The sequence below is a fragment of the Lycium ferocissimum genome, chromosome 4 (assembly GCF_029784015.1).
Source record: "Lycium ferocissimum isolate CSIRO_LF1 chromosome 4, AGI_CSIRO_Lferr_CH_V1, whole genome shotgun sequence".
NCBI classification, from domain to species: Eukaryota; Viridiplantae; Streptophyta; class Magnoliopsida; order Solanales; family Solanaceae; genus Lycium; species Lycium ferocissimum.
In genome coordinates this window covers 13,699,528-13,714,068 of record NC_081345.1, presented here as the reverse complement: position 1 = coordinate 13,714,068, position 14,541 = coordinate 13,699,528, and the positions used below count along the sequence as shown (strand labels likewise).

At 35.2% G+C, this 14,541-nt stretch overlaps 1 protein-coding gene across 2 annotated transcripts; it reads left to right on the top strand.

The window, feature by feature from the left end:
* The first annotated feature begins 5,451 nt into the window (after window positions 1–5,451).
* Window positions 5,452–11,552, top strand: LOC132051581 (tropinone reductase homolog At5g06060-like). Of its 2 annotated transcripts, XM_059442720.1 has the most exons (6): window positions 5,452–5,641; window positions 8,662–8,869; window positions 9,551–9,623; window positions 9,723–9,767; window positions 9,871–9,977; window positions 11,079–11,552. In XM_059442720.1, the coding sequence occupies exons 1-6, from the start codon at window positions 5,553–5,555 to the stop codon at window positions 11,265–11,267; spliced, it is 711 nt and encodes a 236-aa protein (XP_059298703.1). In that variant the 5' UTR covers window positions 5,452–5,552; the 3' UTR covers window positions 11,268–11,552. The 2 variants fall into 2 exon arrangements, with proteins under 2 accessions (XP_059298703.1, XP_059298701.1); XM_059442718.1 differs by having other exon boundaries at window positions 5,461–5,641; window positions 9,551–9,767.
* Window positions 11,553–14,541: the final 2,989 nt, after the last annotated feature.

Here is a 14,541-nt window from a genome sequence, read left to right as displayed (position 1 = left end):
CACGTTCTTGCACAACTTGCTCACGATCTTGCTATGCCAAGTCAGCCTAGTTTACTACACTCAAGATCGCTAAGGGAATAGTAATTGAGAAAGACAAGAGAAATTTGCTAGAAGGAAGCTTTTTATTATAGAAGACTTAATTGATTTTGCTTGATGGTTTTTACAAATGAATGACCCTCCTATTTATACTACTCACCTAGGGACTAATATGTAAATAATAATTATTATACAAGTCCCTACATATTTACTAATAAGCCCCTATTCTAGAAATCTCTACACAACTAGAGTATTCCAAGGACTTATGCAAATCCATGAAATTCAAGGGTCTTCCAAGGGAAACCTCCCTATATCTCTAGAATCTTCCCATAATATCTACTCTTCCTCTTATGTAATCATTCCACATGGCAAATATATGTGCCAAGTGGCACCTATGTGGCATGATGACATGGTTGGTCCTCACACTCTCCCCCACCTGATGGTGCGATGACCGCGGCGCACTGCTGCTGTGTAAACTCTCGAATCTTGTCTTTAAACTGCCACAAGTCTTCATACCGCCCTATGCGGCCTCCTCCGGTGATTTCCCCTTCCAATATATGAGGAACATGGCAGTGCCTTTTTGCCCTTGTTTCCGCCTGGCCTAGTAGTCAATGATAGCTTCAATTTCCCTATCGTGTGAGGCGGTGATAGTAATCGATGCATGACTTGACCCATTCCCGATTTATGCTCCAACTCAATCTTGTGATCCAGCTCACGCCTAAGAGGAAAGCTCTTAGGTAGCTCTTCGGAAATACCATCTTTGTTTTCTTCGAGCAAATTAACTATACAAGGCGGCGGTGTCTCTTGGCTGCCATTATCTTCCTCCAAACTTGTAATGGTTGCCATGAATGCTGGCTCCTCTTCCTTGAGCCCCTTGACAAGCTGCATAGCTGAAAGTTGTGCGTGGCCCTGTCCATGCGACATAATCACTGTAGGCACCATGCAAGCGCCTTCTCGCTCCATGACCAAGAGACGTTGGAGGTAGGGATCGATTATCGCGTGGCAATGTCTGAAGAATTCTTGCCCTAAAACAATGTCAAAGATATCCATAGTAGTGGCGGTAAATTTTGTCGTACCTTTCCAATCGCCTAATTTGATACCAACTCCATTGGCTACACCACGAGCATTTTTCGGCTTAGCATTCACGGTCTTGACGAGTGCGTTAATTGGAGCGAGCTTCAACTCTAGTCTCTTTGCTGCGGCGTTGGTCACAAAATTATGAGTTGCCCCAGTGTCTACCAATGCACGGGCGGGCTTGTTATTGATGGTGAGGCACGTACTGGTTTTTATTCTCGTTAGTTTGACTATCTTGCTTTGTGACAGCGCCACACAGTCTAATCGTCCCCAACTATGCGATTCCCGTACTCTGTGCTTGCATCTGCTCATTTCTTTCACACACCATAGCGCTAAGGCTCTTCAGGTTAGGGAAATTTTTGAAGTTGTGCGGCCCTCCGCATAAGTAGCATCCCTTCTTCTCGTTCTGTGCCTTCTTTTCTAAGATAGCCCTGACGACCACTTGACTTCTTGCCGTCGAACCTGTTCTTATTTTGAGTCTTGGAGTATTGTTGATGTGACTCCTTGCTCTCCCCATGGTCTCCCCCACCTTTGGCATCACTACCCCTTGACTCATTGCCTTGGCCTTTGTCGTGCTTGTCATGCCTGAAGTCCATCAAACACTCGACCTCCACTATGGCTTGGTCTATGTTTTCAACTTGACGGCGTTGCAACTCCTGCTTAGCCCAATTTTGCAACCCGTCTATAAAGTGAAACAATAAGTCATCATTGGTGAGGTTAGGAATTTGAAGCGTAAGGGTGGTGAACTCCTTGACATAGTCTCGTATGCTCCCTATTTGCTTCAACTCTCTAAGTTTGCGCCTTGCCTCGTACAAGACATTACTTGGGAAGAACTGTCGCTTGAACTCGTTCTTGAACTGACCCCATGCGCTGTACATAGACCTCTCTCAGCATCGGCGACCTTTCTTCTCCACCATAGCACGGCGCTTTCTCGGACAGGTACAACACAACAAGGAGCCGATCTTGGCCTCATCGTCCCTCACTTTGCCATGCCTGAAATAGTTCTCCAAGTGCCAAAGAAAGTTCTCCACCTCTTGTGCATCACGAACCCCTTTGAACGCTGATGGCTTGGGAGCCTCGATCTTAGCCTCCCTCGTCACAACAACATTGTTAGCTGCCTCGGTCATGCCAACATTGACCTGCTCTTCGAGTGCCGTTATTTTTGCCTTCATGGCATCGATCGTACTCAACGCCTCCATGAGTCTGCACTCTAAGGCAGTGATGGTTTGCTTTACCTCAATCTTAGCCTGCATACGCCCCTCCAAGTCATTTCGGATGCTTTCAATTTCTTCAAGAGTATGCCCCTCTCAAGAAAGCTAAGAGTGCCCTCCACCTTGCCCAAACGTTGGCCAAATATGTCGATGGCGTCCTTCCCCACATTCACCTTCATAACCCACTCTTTACCGAGCGAGGCATCCTCGGACAGGACCTCCATGTCATCCTCGCTCGCCTTAGTGGTAGATGGTTCTTGGGATGTAAGCCCTTCATTTGACACAACCTCTGGTGGCACCTTTTGGCTCTTGTTGGCGGCATTCCTCTTTTGTTATGGCCCTTCTTGCCAGCGGCATCCTGGATGGCGTTGGCTTGGGTGTTAGCAGCGTTGATTTCTCCGTCGTTCGCCATTCCCTTAGTCGTAACCTCGCTCTGATACCACGTTGTCACGTCCTTAGTCTTCAACTAAGCGCACGTGCGGCACTTGACAACTCGCTCACGTTCTTGCACAACTTGCTCACGATCTTGCTATGCCAAGTCGCCTAGTTTACTACACTCAAGATCGCTAAGGGAATAGTAATTGAGAAAGACAAGAGAAATTTACTGGAAGCTTTTTTATTATGTATGACTTAATTGATTTTGTTGATGGTTTTACAAATGAATGACCCTCCTATTTATACTACTCACCTAGGACTAATATGTAAATAATAATTATTATACAAGTCCCTACATATTTACTAATAAGCCCCTATTCTAGAAATCTCTATACCACTGAGTATTCCAAGGACTTATGCAAATCCATGAAATTGGTCTTCCATGAAACCTCCCTATATCTCTAGAATCTTCCCATAATATCTACTCTTCCTCTTATGTAATCATTCCACATGGCAAATATATGTGCCAAGTGGCACCTATATCTCTAGAATCTTCCCATAATATCTACTCTTCCTCTTATATAATCATTCCACATGGCAAATATATTTGCCAAGTGGCACCTATGTGGCATGATGACATGGTGGGTCCTCACACGTAGCCATTATTCTAATATTTTTTATTGAACTTGAATTTTTCTTTCCTCCTAATTCTCAGATTTGATTTGGAATATTTGACTTTCAGTTTAAATCATGCAAGTGAAGCACCAAGAAGTTGCTAACGTTATATCAAAATTCACAATAAATATTCTTTTACCAAAATCACATATCAAAGTACTCATAATTTCAAAACAACCAAAAGGTACATATATGATGGTGAAGGTCGCAACTGCTAACTAAGCTACTTTTACCTACTTTCATACGTACACTGGAGACAAAGTTTCCTGGCATGTCGGATAAAGTTAAACATCATAACCACCATTACGTTATAGATTCATCCACTATGGTAGTAGCATTTAGTACTAGGAGTTGGGAAAAATGTTATTTTGTGTCTCATATGCCACATCATAGTTGTGTGAGGCATTTAGCATTTGACAAATGGACTTCTTGGGGCCAACCTGCCAAAGCAATCCAAAAATTGGCAGACTTTTTCCGTGCCTCTATCTTTTTCTTGTTTTTTCCACTCTTCTTCTCCTCCCATGATTTCGTTCCTTCTTCTTCCTTCTATTTCTTTATAATTTATTTTTCTTCTTAACTATTTCTTTTTCTAGCTCTTTAAAAATGTGTTTTTCCTGATCCACTCTTATGTTTGAAAGAAATGAGATATTGTGGAATTAGAGAAATTTATTCAAATCTGGAAAAGGGATGTAAATTTTAGAGATAAGAGAAAAAAGATAGGAAAATGATGGTGCAAAATAAAAAATTGGTTGTTTCATAAAATTTGGGATTTTATCTCTTGATAAGGGAAAATTTAGGTTCAGCTATTTTAATTTAAGATATTTATTTTGTTTTCTTCTATTTGCCATTCAAATGAAGAATGATCAAAATAACAGTGAAAATTATAATTTACTGCTAAGTACTCCATCCAGGCCATAGTAGTCCCCTTTCGGCCTCTACCACACTCTTTAAGAAAATAGTATAACTCCAAAAAAAATTAAGCATTTTGACTATTTTACACTTAATTAAATGGTACTCTCTCTGGTTAAAAAGAGTGTTCACTTAGTCATTTGCACATCCTTTAAGAAAATATTAATTCCTAGGTAAAAATAGGCTATTTGACTAAAATGCCCCTACTTAAATAGGTATTGAGATTTGATCACTTAACACTTAATAAGGACAAATTTGAAAAAGTAAGGTTAATTCTTTCTTGATTTGGTAAGTGCACACTCTTTTTGAACGAAAATATAAAGGCTAAGTGGACACTTGAAGTACCTATTTGATATAATTTCTTGATTACATAAAATCACTTATCTAATTAGGGGAAATTTTGGAAGAAAATAATTAAGACCTTAATTATGTAAAAGGACATTTATTTTGGACCAAAATAAAAAGGCTAAAAAGACACTTATTATAAGCTGGGTATATCTGAGCAAGAGTAAACATCAAAAGTATCCTTCGTGTCATTTCTCCAACTCAGTGCACCGATACCATTGTATCCCGAGACGGATGTAGCTTTTTGATATCTGGTTCGTCTAAATTCAACACTTTTATATGATAAGTATAAATTTATGTGTAAAAATCAACTAAAAAGTTACAATAAATACTAGATATAAACTCATAACTTTAAATATATAATGAGTTTAATTCTAAGAATCTTAAAAAATGAACCCATATAATTTAAATTCTAAATACGCCTCCAAATATACCAAACATCAAATGGAGAAGATAAATATAAGCATGAATATAAAAAAATTGGGTGAAATCAAAAAATCCATGACCAGAAATCTAATTAGAAAACCGCCACGGTTTAGTGCTTCCATTACATTTGAAGAATAAACCACCATGAAATTAAATAGACAAGAGGAGGGACGATGAGTGAAGAGAGGCTAAGGAGAAACAGATAGCACCAATAATCTTTCATGACCAAAAAGGAAAAAAAAAAAAAAACATACTTGTGCCAAGGAGTAAGGATGAAAGGGGTAATAGAAATTGGGCCCACAAACTACTTTTTCAAAAAATAATCCCCTCACATGCCAAGTCATATTTGTGCCTCACCCACCATAAAACTTTTCGGGAGTTGGGGGGTTGGGTTGTTGCAATTCTCCCTTTAAAATAGGAATCAAACCAGCTTTCCTACATATTTAGCCATATAAGGAATCCACTTATTTCTTGCTCCATTAAATAGTGGTACACTATTCAATGACGAAGGTTGCAAGGACTAGGAGCAGTTCCAGATGGCATCTCTCAGGGATGACCGCTGTAGTCACCGGCGGCACTCGTGGAATTGGGTAAACCACCTCTAACCCCGCTACCAACTTCATTGGTCCGTTTAATGTCTTTCATACAGAGGTGTCAAATAGATAGGTTAAACTACTATTTGAACAGGTTAAGTACAGGTGAAATCAATGAACGAGTGAAGTAATATGTTCGCTCAATATTTGCTTATACCAAAATGAGCAAGTCAATTGATACGTGGGCTCTGGGAGGTGGGAGGTGGAGATGAAACAAAAATGAGAAAATTACATCATAAGTCAAGCTTTTAGAGTTAAGCACATAAATAGCACTACTTTTAAAGTTCTTCAAAAATAACAAATTTTATACCTTTATGATATATTTAGGAAAATATTATACCAAAAAGAATCCCTCTAAATTAGGGATTCAATAATATTTACTCATATTTTATTATCATTTATCTCCCTTCTTTAAGGGATAAACCCATATCTATTATATAATTTATCTTTCTTCTTCAACAAATAAATATCTATCTTTATCAATTCTCTTTCTTATACACCCCTCAACTGCTACTACATCTTCTTATTCATTTCTATTTTTCCTATTGGCAGTTGAGAGTTTTCAAAAAGTTGGGCGAGGCTAAGGTTATAAAAAAAGAGATTGAGTTATATTAAAATAATTATTACAAAATCTTTAAAAGATCATATTTATTAAAAACTAATATATCCAACAAATTCACAACAGATTCGAAAGAGAATTATTATATTATGTATACTGCATATATAAATATTATTTGGAGCACATAAAATTATACGAGGTACAGAAATTTATCACACAAGATATAATAAAAGTATACGTGGTATATGAAATGTATACAGGGTTTAATAAAATGTATAACAAAATTATATGAGGTATATAAAATTTATTATACAAGGTATAATAAAAGTATATGTGTATATGAATTGTATTCAAGGTTTAATAAAATGTAAACAATATATAACAAAAATTTATACAAGGTATAATTAAATGTATATAAGATATGAAAAGCAATTACAGAAGAATTGATAAATATTTTGTATAAGTTTTTTCTGATAGAAATTTAATTTTAATATATTACTTACTCCCTCCGTCCCAAAAAGATTGTCTTGTTTTGAGTTGGCACAAAGTTTAAGAAATAAAGGAAGACTTTTGAAATGTGTGGTCCAAAACAAGCCTTAGATATTTGTGTGGCTGTAAATCATCTCAAAAGGTTAAATTGTTTCTAAATATAGAAAGGAGACAATCTTTTTGGGATAGATTACAAAGGAAAGGAGGACAATCTTTTTGGGACAGAGGGAGCATATGATATTTATATAATCAAAAGAGTTACAAGAGTGCATATGCTTAAAATATTATGTATCATACAATATATATATATATATATATATATATATAAACATATTAATGTTTTGTTTACCTTTTATATGCATTTAATTGGGATGAAGAAGTTACGGTGTTGAACCTAGATGTAACCGATTTGGAAGATATTACTAACAAAAAAGTAGGAATATGGGAGGTTTCCTTATACTATACATAGGAAGTTGATTTATTATAAAACTCTTAATTAAAGTGCTACTAAATGTTTACTGCATTTACCTGTTAACAATATGTAAATATTTTTATATTCTTGTCTACTTACGTTTTTTTCCCAAGAAAAATTACTAGGAGCCTGTTTGGATGGGCTTAAAAAAAGCAACCCAACTTATTCTTTTTGGATTATAAGCTGCTTTAGATAAGCTAAGCCAAACGGGCACAATTATTTTTTTGGGCTTATTTTAAGCTCAAAATGGCCTTACGCCGGCGACCAAACACTCAAAAAAAAAAAATAAGCCGTTTTCGCCTTTTTTTTTTTTTGCGCGGATTGCCCTTCAAATTGGTGGTCGTTAAGTATTGCCCCTCGCTTAACACCCTGAGGTTGTGGGTTCGAACCCCAGCTCAGTTAAAAAAAATAAAATCGCAAGGCAGAATTTTCGCTAGGCAGAGGTTGCAAAATTGCAACGCCGACGTAATTTTGCAAATTCGCCATGCAAATTTCGCCTATTTGGGGCCTTGGCGGAATTTGCGTGGCGGGCAATGCGAAATTTAAAGACCACCATTTTGAGGGGTAAAAATTAAAGACCACCTCCAGCGAAGGGCAATCTTGCAAATTGCCCGTTTTCAAAGAACTTATAAGCCAATCCAAACGGGATCTAGGTCATAATCCAATTTGCGCAACTAATATTCTGGTTCTTTATTTGTCTATTCTTTTATAGGTTGTTTAATTACCAAATCAAAATAATAAAAAGTCTCTTTTATCTTTCAAAACTATATCCAAAATAAAAACGAAACCCCACCTCCCCTTTCATTATATATGTTTTTTATGGATCAATTTGGGTTACATTGGAGGCTCAAATAAGGGTAGAGGGCCAACTTAATTTGTGAGCTTCCGGCCTTCCACAAGTAAAATAGAGGGTTTAAACACCATTAGAATCATAAGAGTAGCATTCCCTTTTGCTTTCCCCATTCTCCCTCCCCTAATGTAATAAAAAAAGAATTTTAAAAAATATGAAGCTCAAATTGGCCTAAACTTTTAGATAAACGAACTTGGGTTATGCTCAAAATAATCCGCCAATAAATATACATCTAGTCTAACCTGCCTAAGTCTAGGCGGGTTGGACGACTTATATATTCATGGACTAATTACACCTCCCTATATATATATACACACACATACATACTTCCTCTATCCCATTTTATGTGATACACTTTTCTTTTAACCAAGAATGATACATTTTTATATTTAGAAATAATTTAACCTAAAACTTCCCCTTTTTTTTAATGAAATGATTTAAAGCCACACAAATATCTATGGTTTGTTAATTTTAGATCACAGGTTTCAAAAGTCTTTATTTTTTCTTAAACTCCGTGCCTAGTCAAACTATATAACATAAATTAGGACGGAGGAGTAGCATATATGGAGTTCTAGTTTTTTCTCCCCTCAAAATCCTTCTATTTGGAAAAGTATTCAATTATGGATGTATGATCATATTCTTTTTAGGCATGCTGTTGTGGAGGAACTAGCCGAGCTGGGTGCGACAGTCTACACATGTTCACGTAATGAAGCAGCGCTTAAGGAATGCTTGAAAGAGTGGTCCGCGAAAGCCTTTAAAGTGAAGGGTTGTGTCTGTGATGTATCTTCAAGGGATCAGAGAGTTCAACTCATGGAAAATGTCTCCTCAGCTTTCGACGGAAAGCTGAACATTCTTGTAACTTCTATAACTTCTCCTCCTATGTAGGTATTGGTCAAATGGCCCAGGAATGGAGCCCAAAATACTATTAATAAGTACTTCCTCTGTCCCACTTTATTTGACACATGAAGGGTAAAAAAGAATTTTTCTTTGATAACGATTTTTTTAATACTATTATCAGCCTTTTGCATATTTTAAATTATTAATTATTGTGACTTATAGTATGTAATCTAGTTTTATATTGAAAAACTTGAAGGATTTATTTCCAAATTCACACCGAAATTAGATAGTTTGATTCTCTTGTACTCTAAATCGTCTAAAAAAAAGTGGGACGGAAGGAGTACCATCTTGTAATGCGTAAAGCCGAATATAACCCAAATTGCTAGCATTAGTGTTTGTGAACTCGATGAGTGGTATGTGGCCAAAACCATTTTAGCAGATATCCAAAGCCTATTAAGCATTAACATTCTTTTTTATTAATAGAGTTCTTTGTCTGACTATGCTTGATTGATACTGTTCTAATTGAGTAAGTTTTTACATGTGTTTTCAAAGTTGCTCTTGGACATGTTTGATTGATACTGTTCTAATTGAGTAAGTTTTTACATGTGTTTTCAAGGTTGCTCTTGGACATGTATGCTTTGTGTTCAAATTTTCTGAACAATGTTATTGCCTTATGTATATATTTTAATTCGGCAATAGATCAACAATGCCGGGACAAACATTAGGAAGCCCACCACTGATTACACTGCTGAGGAATATGCCCATTTGTTTGGTACCAACTTTGAATCTGCATACCATTTATGTCAACTCGCTCATCCTCTTCTAAAAGCTTCTGGAGTTGGATCTGTTGTCTTCATCTCTTCCGTTGCAGGTCTGGTTCATTTGTCCACTAGTTCTATTTATGCAGCAACAAAAGGTTAGCTTACTTGGTTATTATTATCACTTCTTTAAATCATTGAACCACTGGAATATAAAGGAGTGAGAGTTTTTTCTTTAATTTTGTCGATTAACTTCTTCAGGGGCGATGAATCAGCTTACGCGAAATTTGGCTTGTGAGTGGGCAAAAGACAACATTCGGGTTAATGGTGTTGCCCCGTGGTATATAAGGACATCTTCAGTGGAATATGTAATATTCTAGCATCTTACTTATGAATTTGATATCACCAAGCTTCTATGTGCTGATTGGAGATACATATTGACTGGCTTACGTGCCCTTCTTGTCCGCCCTAAAAAATAATAGCCGGCAAAAATATATATGTTTTGTATATTAAGTAATTTACATATTATATACATAATATACATTGTATATGTTTTGTATATTTTGGCTAGCGCCTGTAAGTAATATCGGCCGACGGGTCAAAAATGAAAAAAACCCCATTTATAATTCTCTTCAAGCTAAGCACTAGTTGACTTAAAGAATCGGTGACAACATGCTGAAGCCCTTATATACGCTACACACACACACATATACCCATGAAAATATCCTTTATTTCCTGTAGTAACTTGGAAAAGGAATAGTACATGGTGAATAACCGTTACGTGCTCTTCGAAGTCCTTAGAATCTATTCATCATTTACATGTGGATTCATTTTTGTTTCTTTTTCTTTTTTGTAAATAAATTTTCTATTTTCTTGTTCTTACATTGTTAGGCGTATGTAAGGGTAAACGAATGTACGAAATGGTCAAACTCTTTTCACTATCTTCTTTTATCCAATAAAAGTAAACATGCCCATGACTTTGATAGGGAAATCGGTATTTGCAGAGTTTTTTGTGGTAGACTATTATGTTACTGAGTGCTGTGTTTCCAAAGATATCAGGGTTTGTTTAGGTTTTATTGAGAGGACTGTGTTCTCTTTCTATTTATTTGCTAGAGTTTTCAATATAGAGATTTTTGGCTCACTCTTAACCATTGTAATGTCGCATATAAAAAAAATGGCTCCTTCGTGGAATTATATTAATAACTAGTTTTCAACCTTCCAAACAACTCGATGAGTTAACTAGCAGATTGTATTATTGCCAAAGCATATTAGTGATTCATATCACAAATTGTTCCAAATCTCTATCTTATGGAGAACAGTTCAGGACTTTTATTGTGTGAACATCTTGAGAGATGTTATCTGGTGATATTCTTATTGAATCTAGCCCAATTGTATTAGATTTTATAGAAGCTTTTCACCTTCCTACATGTTCTCCAAAATTGCTGAATTTGATGGTTTTGCTTTTGCAGGCACTCAAAAATAAAACATTATTGGATGGAGTAATAGCCAGAACTCCCCTTATGCGCCCTGGAGAAGCTCAAGAAGTATCATCCCTGGTTGCTTACCTCTGTCTTCGTGGGGCATCTTACATCACTGGGCAAGTTGTCGCGGTTGATGGAGGATTCACCGTCAATGGGTTCGACTTCACAAGCTATTGATATTTTGCATCATGAGGCGGATGTAGCATGAGTTCAATATGTTCGACTAGACTAATCAATTTTGGCACAAAATATAATGCCAAAAATCATTACTATCTAAAGATCTTTCAATTCGAAGGAAAGGTGATGCTAAAAGCTTGTGATCGAGTTATTCCGGTTTGGCAGTAGTCCCTGTTATTTGCATGAGTCATAACAATGTTGACAGCTCGCATTTTCATCAACCCCAATGTGTAAGTTTTAAAAATTTCACCCAGAACAAGATTGGCGTAGTTCTCATTGAACCTTTCTGATTGTCTACTGTTACTGCTTATTCCTATGACACAAAAACGAAATCTGGAATAGAACAACTCCTACTATGGTCTAAGATGCAGCTGTGTTGATTTCATCCGGATAACCTGTCATTAGGGGTGTACAAAGTAAACCGGCAAACCGCGCCAAACCGATAATCCGAATCAAACCGAGAAAAAAATCCGACTAGTGGTTTGGTTTGATTTGGTATGGTGTTGGAAAAAAAAAAACCGATCATAATTGGTTTGGTTTGGTTTGGTTTTAACTAAAAAAAGTCAAACCGAACCGAACCGAACCAAACCAACCCGACATTACATGTATATAAAATTTTAAAATATTTTATACATAAAAGATATACTTATAATGTAATTTATTAATATCTCTTAAGTTTTTTCATAATTTTTGTCTTTTAACATATTATTTCAAGTAATTTGGACTTAAAATTTTGAATGTTCCAATAAGATTTATAGCTCACAGATGTTAGTAACTCAAAGAAAGTCAAAACCAAATCAATATTAATGCTAACAAAAGTAATTCAATCCTAAAAGTAGGGATGATAATAATGTTGGATATATATATATATATATATATTTATTTATTATTTAGTTTTGCATTGTTAATTTAGATAATGAAATGAAATAACTTAATTTCTTTTTTATTTATCCTGTAATTAATAGTTACTAGCCGTACTTATTTTAGCATGATTTAGTATTTTTATATGATGATCATTTTCATTATGCCTTATTAATTAGCTAAATTTATTTTATGCTATTTCATTATCTTTTTTGTTGAATATTTTATTACAATGCCATCACACATTTCATATTTTTGTTATTTTCTTAAGAAACACCTTTTTTATATAGTTGTATATTACTAGGACTAAAGAAATATTTGAAGTAAAATTTATATTTTGTATGGAATTTTTTTGCAAAAAAAAACTCCAAAAAACCCGAGAAAACCGAAAAACCCGAAAAAAACCGAGGTCGGAAAAACCCGAATTTTATTAGTTTGGTTTGGTTTGGTTTGTCGATTTAAAAACCCGACACAATTGGTTTGGTTTGGTATTTGAAAAACCCGAACCAACCCGGTCCACGTACACCCCTACCTGTCATACTGAAATGTGGACAGTACCTTTTACACTGATTTTTGCATTGACATTTACCAACTCGTTAAAGAATAATACCACGTGCATAATTGAGGCATAATAGATAAAGATATCAACCAAGCAGAGAAACTTTAGTACCTCAATTTGTTGTTGTAAACATATCTTATGTGTCTCAAGTTGAGCCTTTGGAATACTAAGATTGCTAGCACCTGGTTATTGAAAAGGGAGAAAACCACTTTGTGGGTTTTGAGCAAAAGGTGTATTTACTAATTGGTCTTATGGTGATTTCTCATTGTATACCCGTAATACTAATTCTATCATTAATGCCCACTAGCTAGCTCATCATTATGCCATTATTTATCCAAAATTTCTTGTCCCCTGACGCTCTCGGTCGTCACCAGTGTCGACACCACCCCTTTCCTTTTAGGAATTACAATGTTACGAACCAAATGTGTCAAACCCTACAATAATGTATTGGGGAAGTGATATAAATACAAGTAAATAAGTAAAATATTTCATAATCTACAACTATTAACTAATTACATAATCTACAATATATACTCTATATTTAGGGTACATGCATGATTTTATACCATAAATAAAAAAATGTTGCTATGAATAAATGGCTAATAATTAAGGAGTTTCCTATATTAGTGATAACCAAATTAAATACATATCAAAACACATTAATTACTTTTCTAAACATCCCAATATACTCAGCTAGCATTTTAATCCATAAAATAGTACACTACTGTTCATATGATATATATTATACAATTCCTTGAACAAGTATATATATTCTTATTACTATTATATATAAGAGCCAATATGAGACTTTTTGTAGTCCTCACATTATGTTTTGTCCTATGATGTCGCGCCACGTGACGGATTTTATCCTACATATTTTTACTTTTGCTCTCTTTCATAGCCATGCCACTCGGGCCTTTGAAATTGGACCATGTATTTTTTTTTTTTAATCTCTTGTTTTCCCTTATTAAATTATTCATTTCATTCGTTTTTACATCATACTAAAAAAATATTTTTACATGTCTATTTTAGCAAATCACGAAAGATTTAATAATTCTTCCTATATCACTGTTATCATTAAGTAACTTTATAGAGTATTAGTAGTCAAACTTAAATTTTAATTAGAATAATTTACTCCTAATAAACAATTTCTTAAGGGAAGTGTCAAGTCAACAAGAGACAAGTAAAAAAGAATCGAGGGTGTGCCTTTAACATTATTTGTTATTATAAATTTTGCTAAAATTTATGCAACTTTGGAGTTACTGTTTCGTTTTCAATCAGAACATTTATTAGATCTTACTATTTAGTACCCCATATTCTACTCTTTGGGTGTGTTTGTGAAGGAAAATATTATTTTAAAAATGTTTTTCAGCAAAACAAGTGTGTTCTTACTTATTTTCTTGTGTTCCGTATGTAAGCAAAATATATTATCCTAAAATTAATTGTATATAATCTAGACAAGTACTATGGGAGGTGGGATCGGGGTGGGGATGTGGTGGATGGTGATGATGGGGGCTATGAGGGTGGGGTATTGAAGATGAGGTGTATTAAAGGGTAGGGAAGACACAATGAATGTGGAATGTCATTTGTGGAAATTAATTTTCCTACTTCCACTAATGAAGTTATTTTACTCATTTTTAATGATCTTATTTTCCTAGAAAAAATGTTTTTAAAAAATTTTGACCAGCCCAACATGAAAAAATTGAAAAACATTTTCTAAAAAACCTCCAAAAATTTTCTCCATAGCAAACACACCCTTTATTTGTTTTAAACCTCCAAAATTTTGCTTCTTTAGTGTAAAGAATATTGTGTCCCTTTGTATTTGCTAATTCTCCTTCAAAACTTCCTTCCTCA

Bases quoted from the DNA above. Each gene is read 5' to 3' on its own strand.
- LOC132051581 (XM_059442718.1), top strand. From the start codon at position 5,553: ATGACGAAGGTTGCAAGGACTAGGAGCAGTTCCAGATGGCATCTCTCA. The intron at 8,870-9,550 runs GTAACTTCTATA...ATTCGGCAATAG, and splicing joins ACGGAAAGCTGAACATTCTT to ATCAACAATGCCGGGACAAA. The intron at 9,978-11,078 runs GTAATATTCTAG...TTGCTTTTGCAG, and splicing joins GGACATCTTCAGTGGAATAT to GCACTCAAAAATAAAACATT.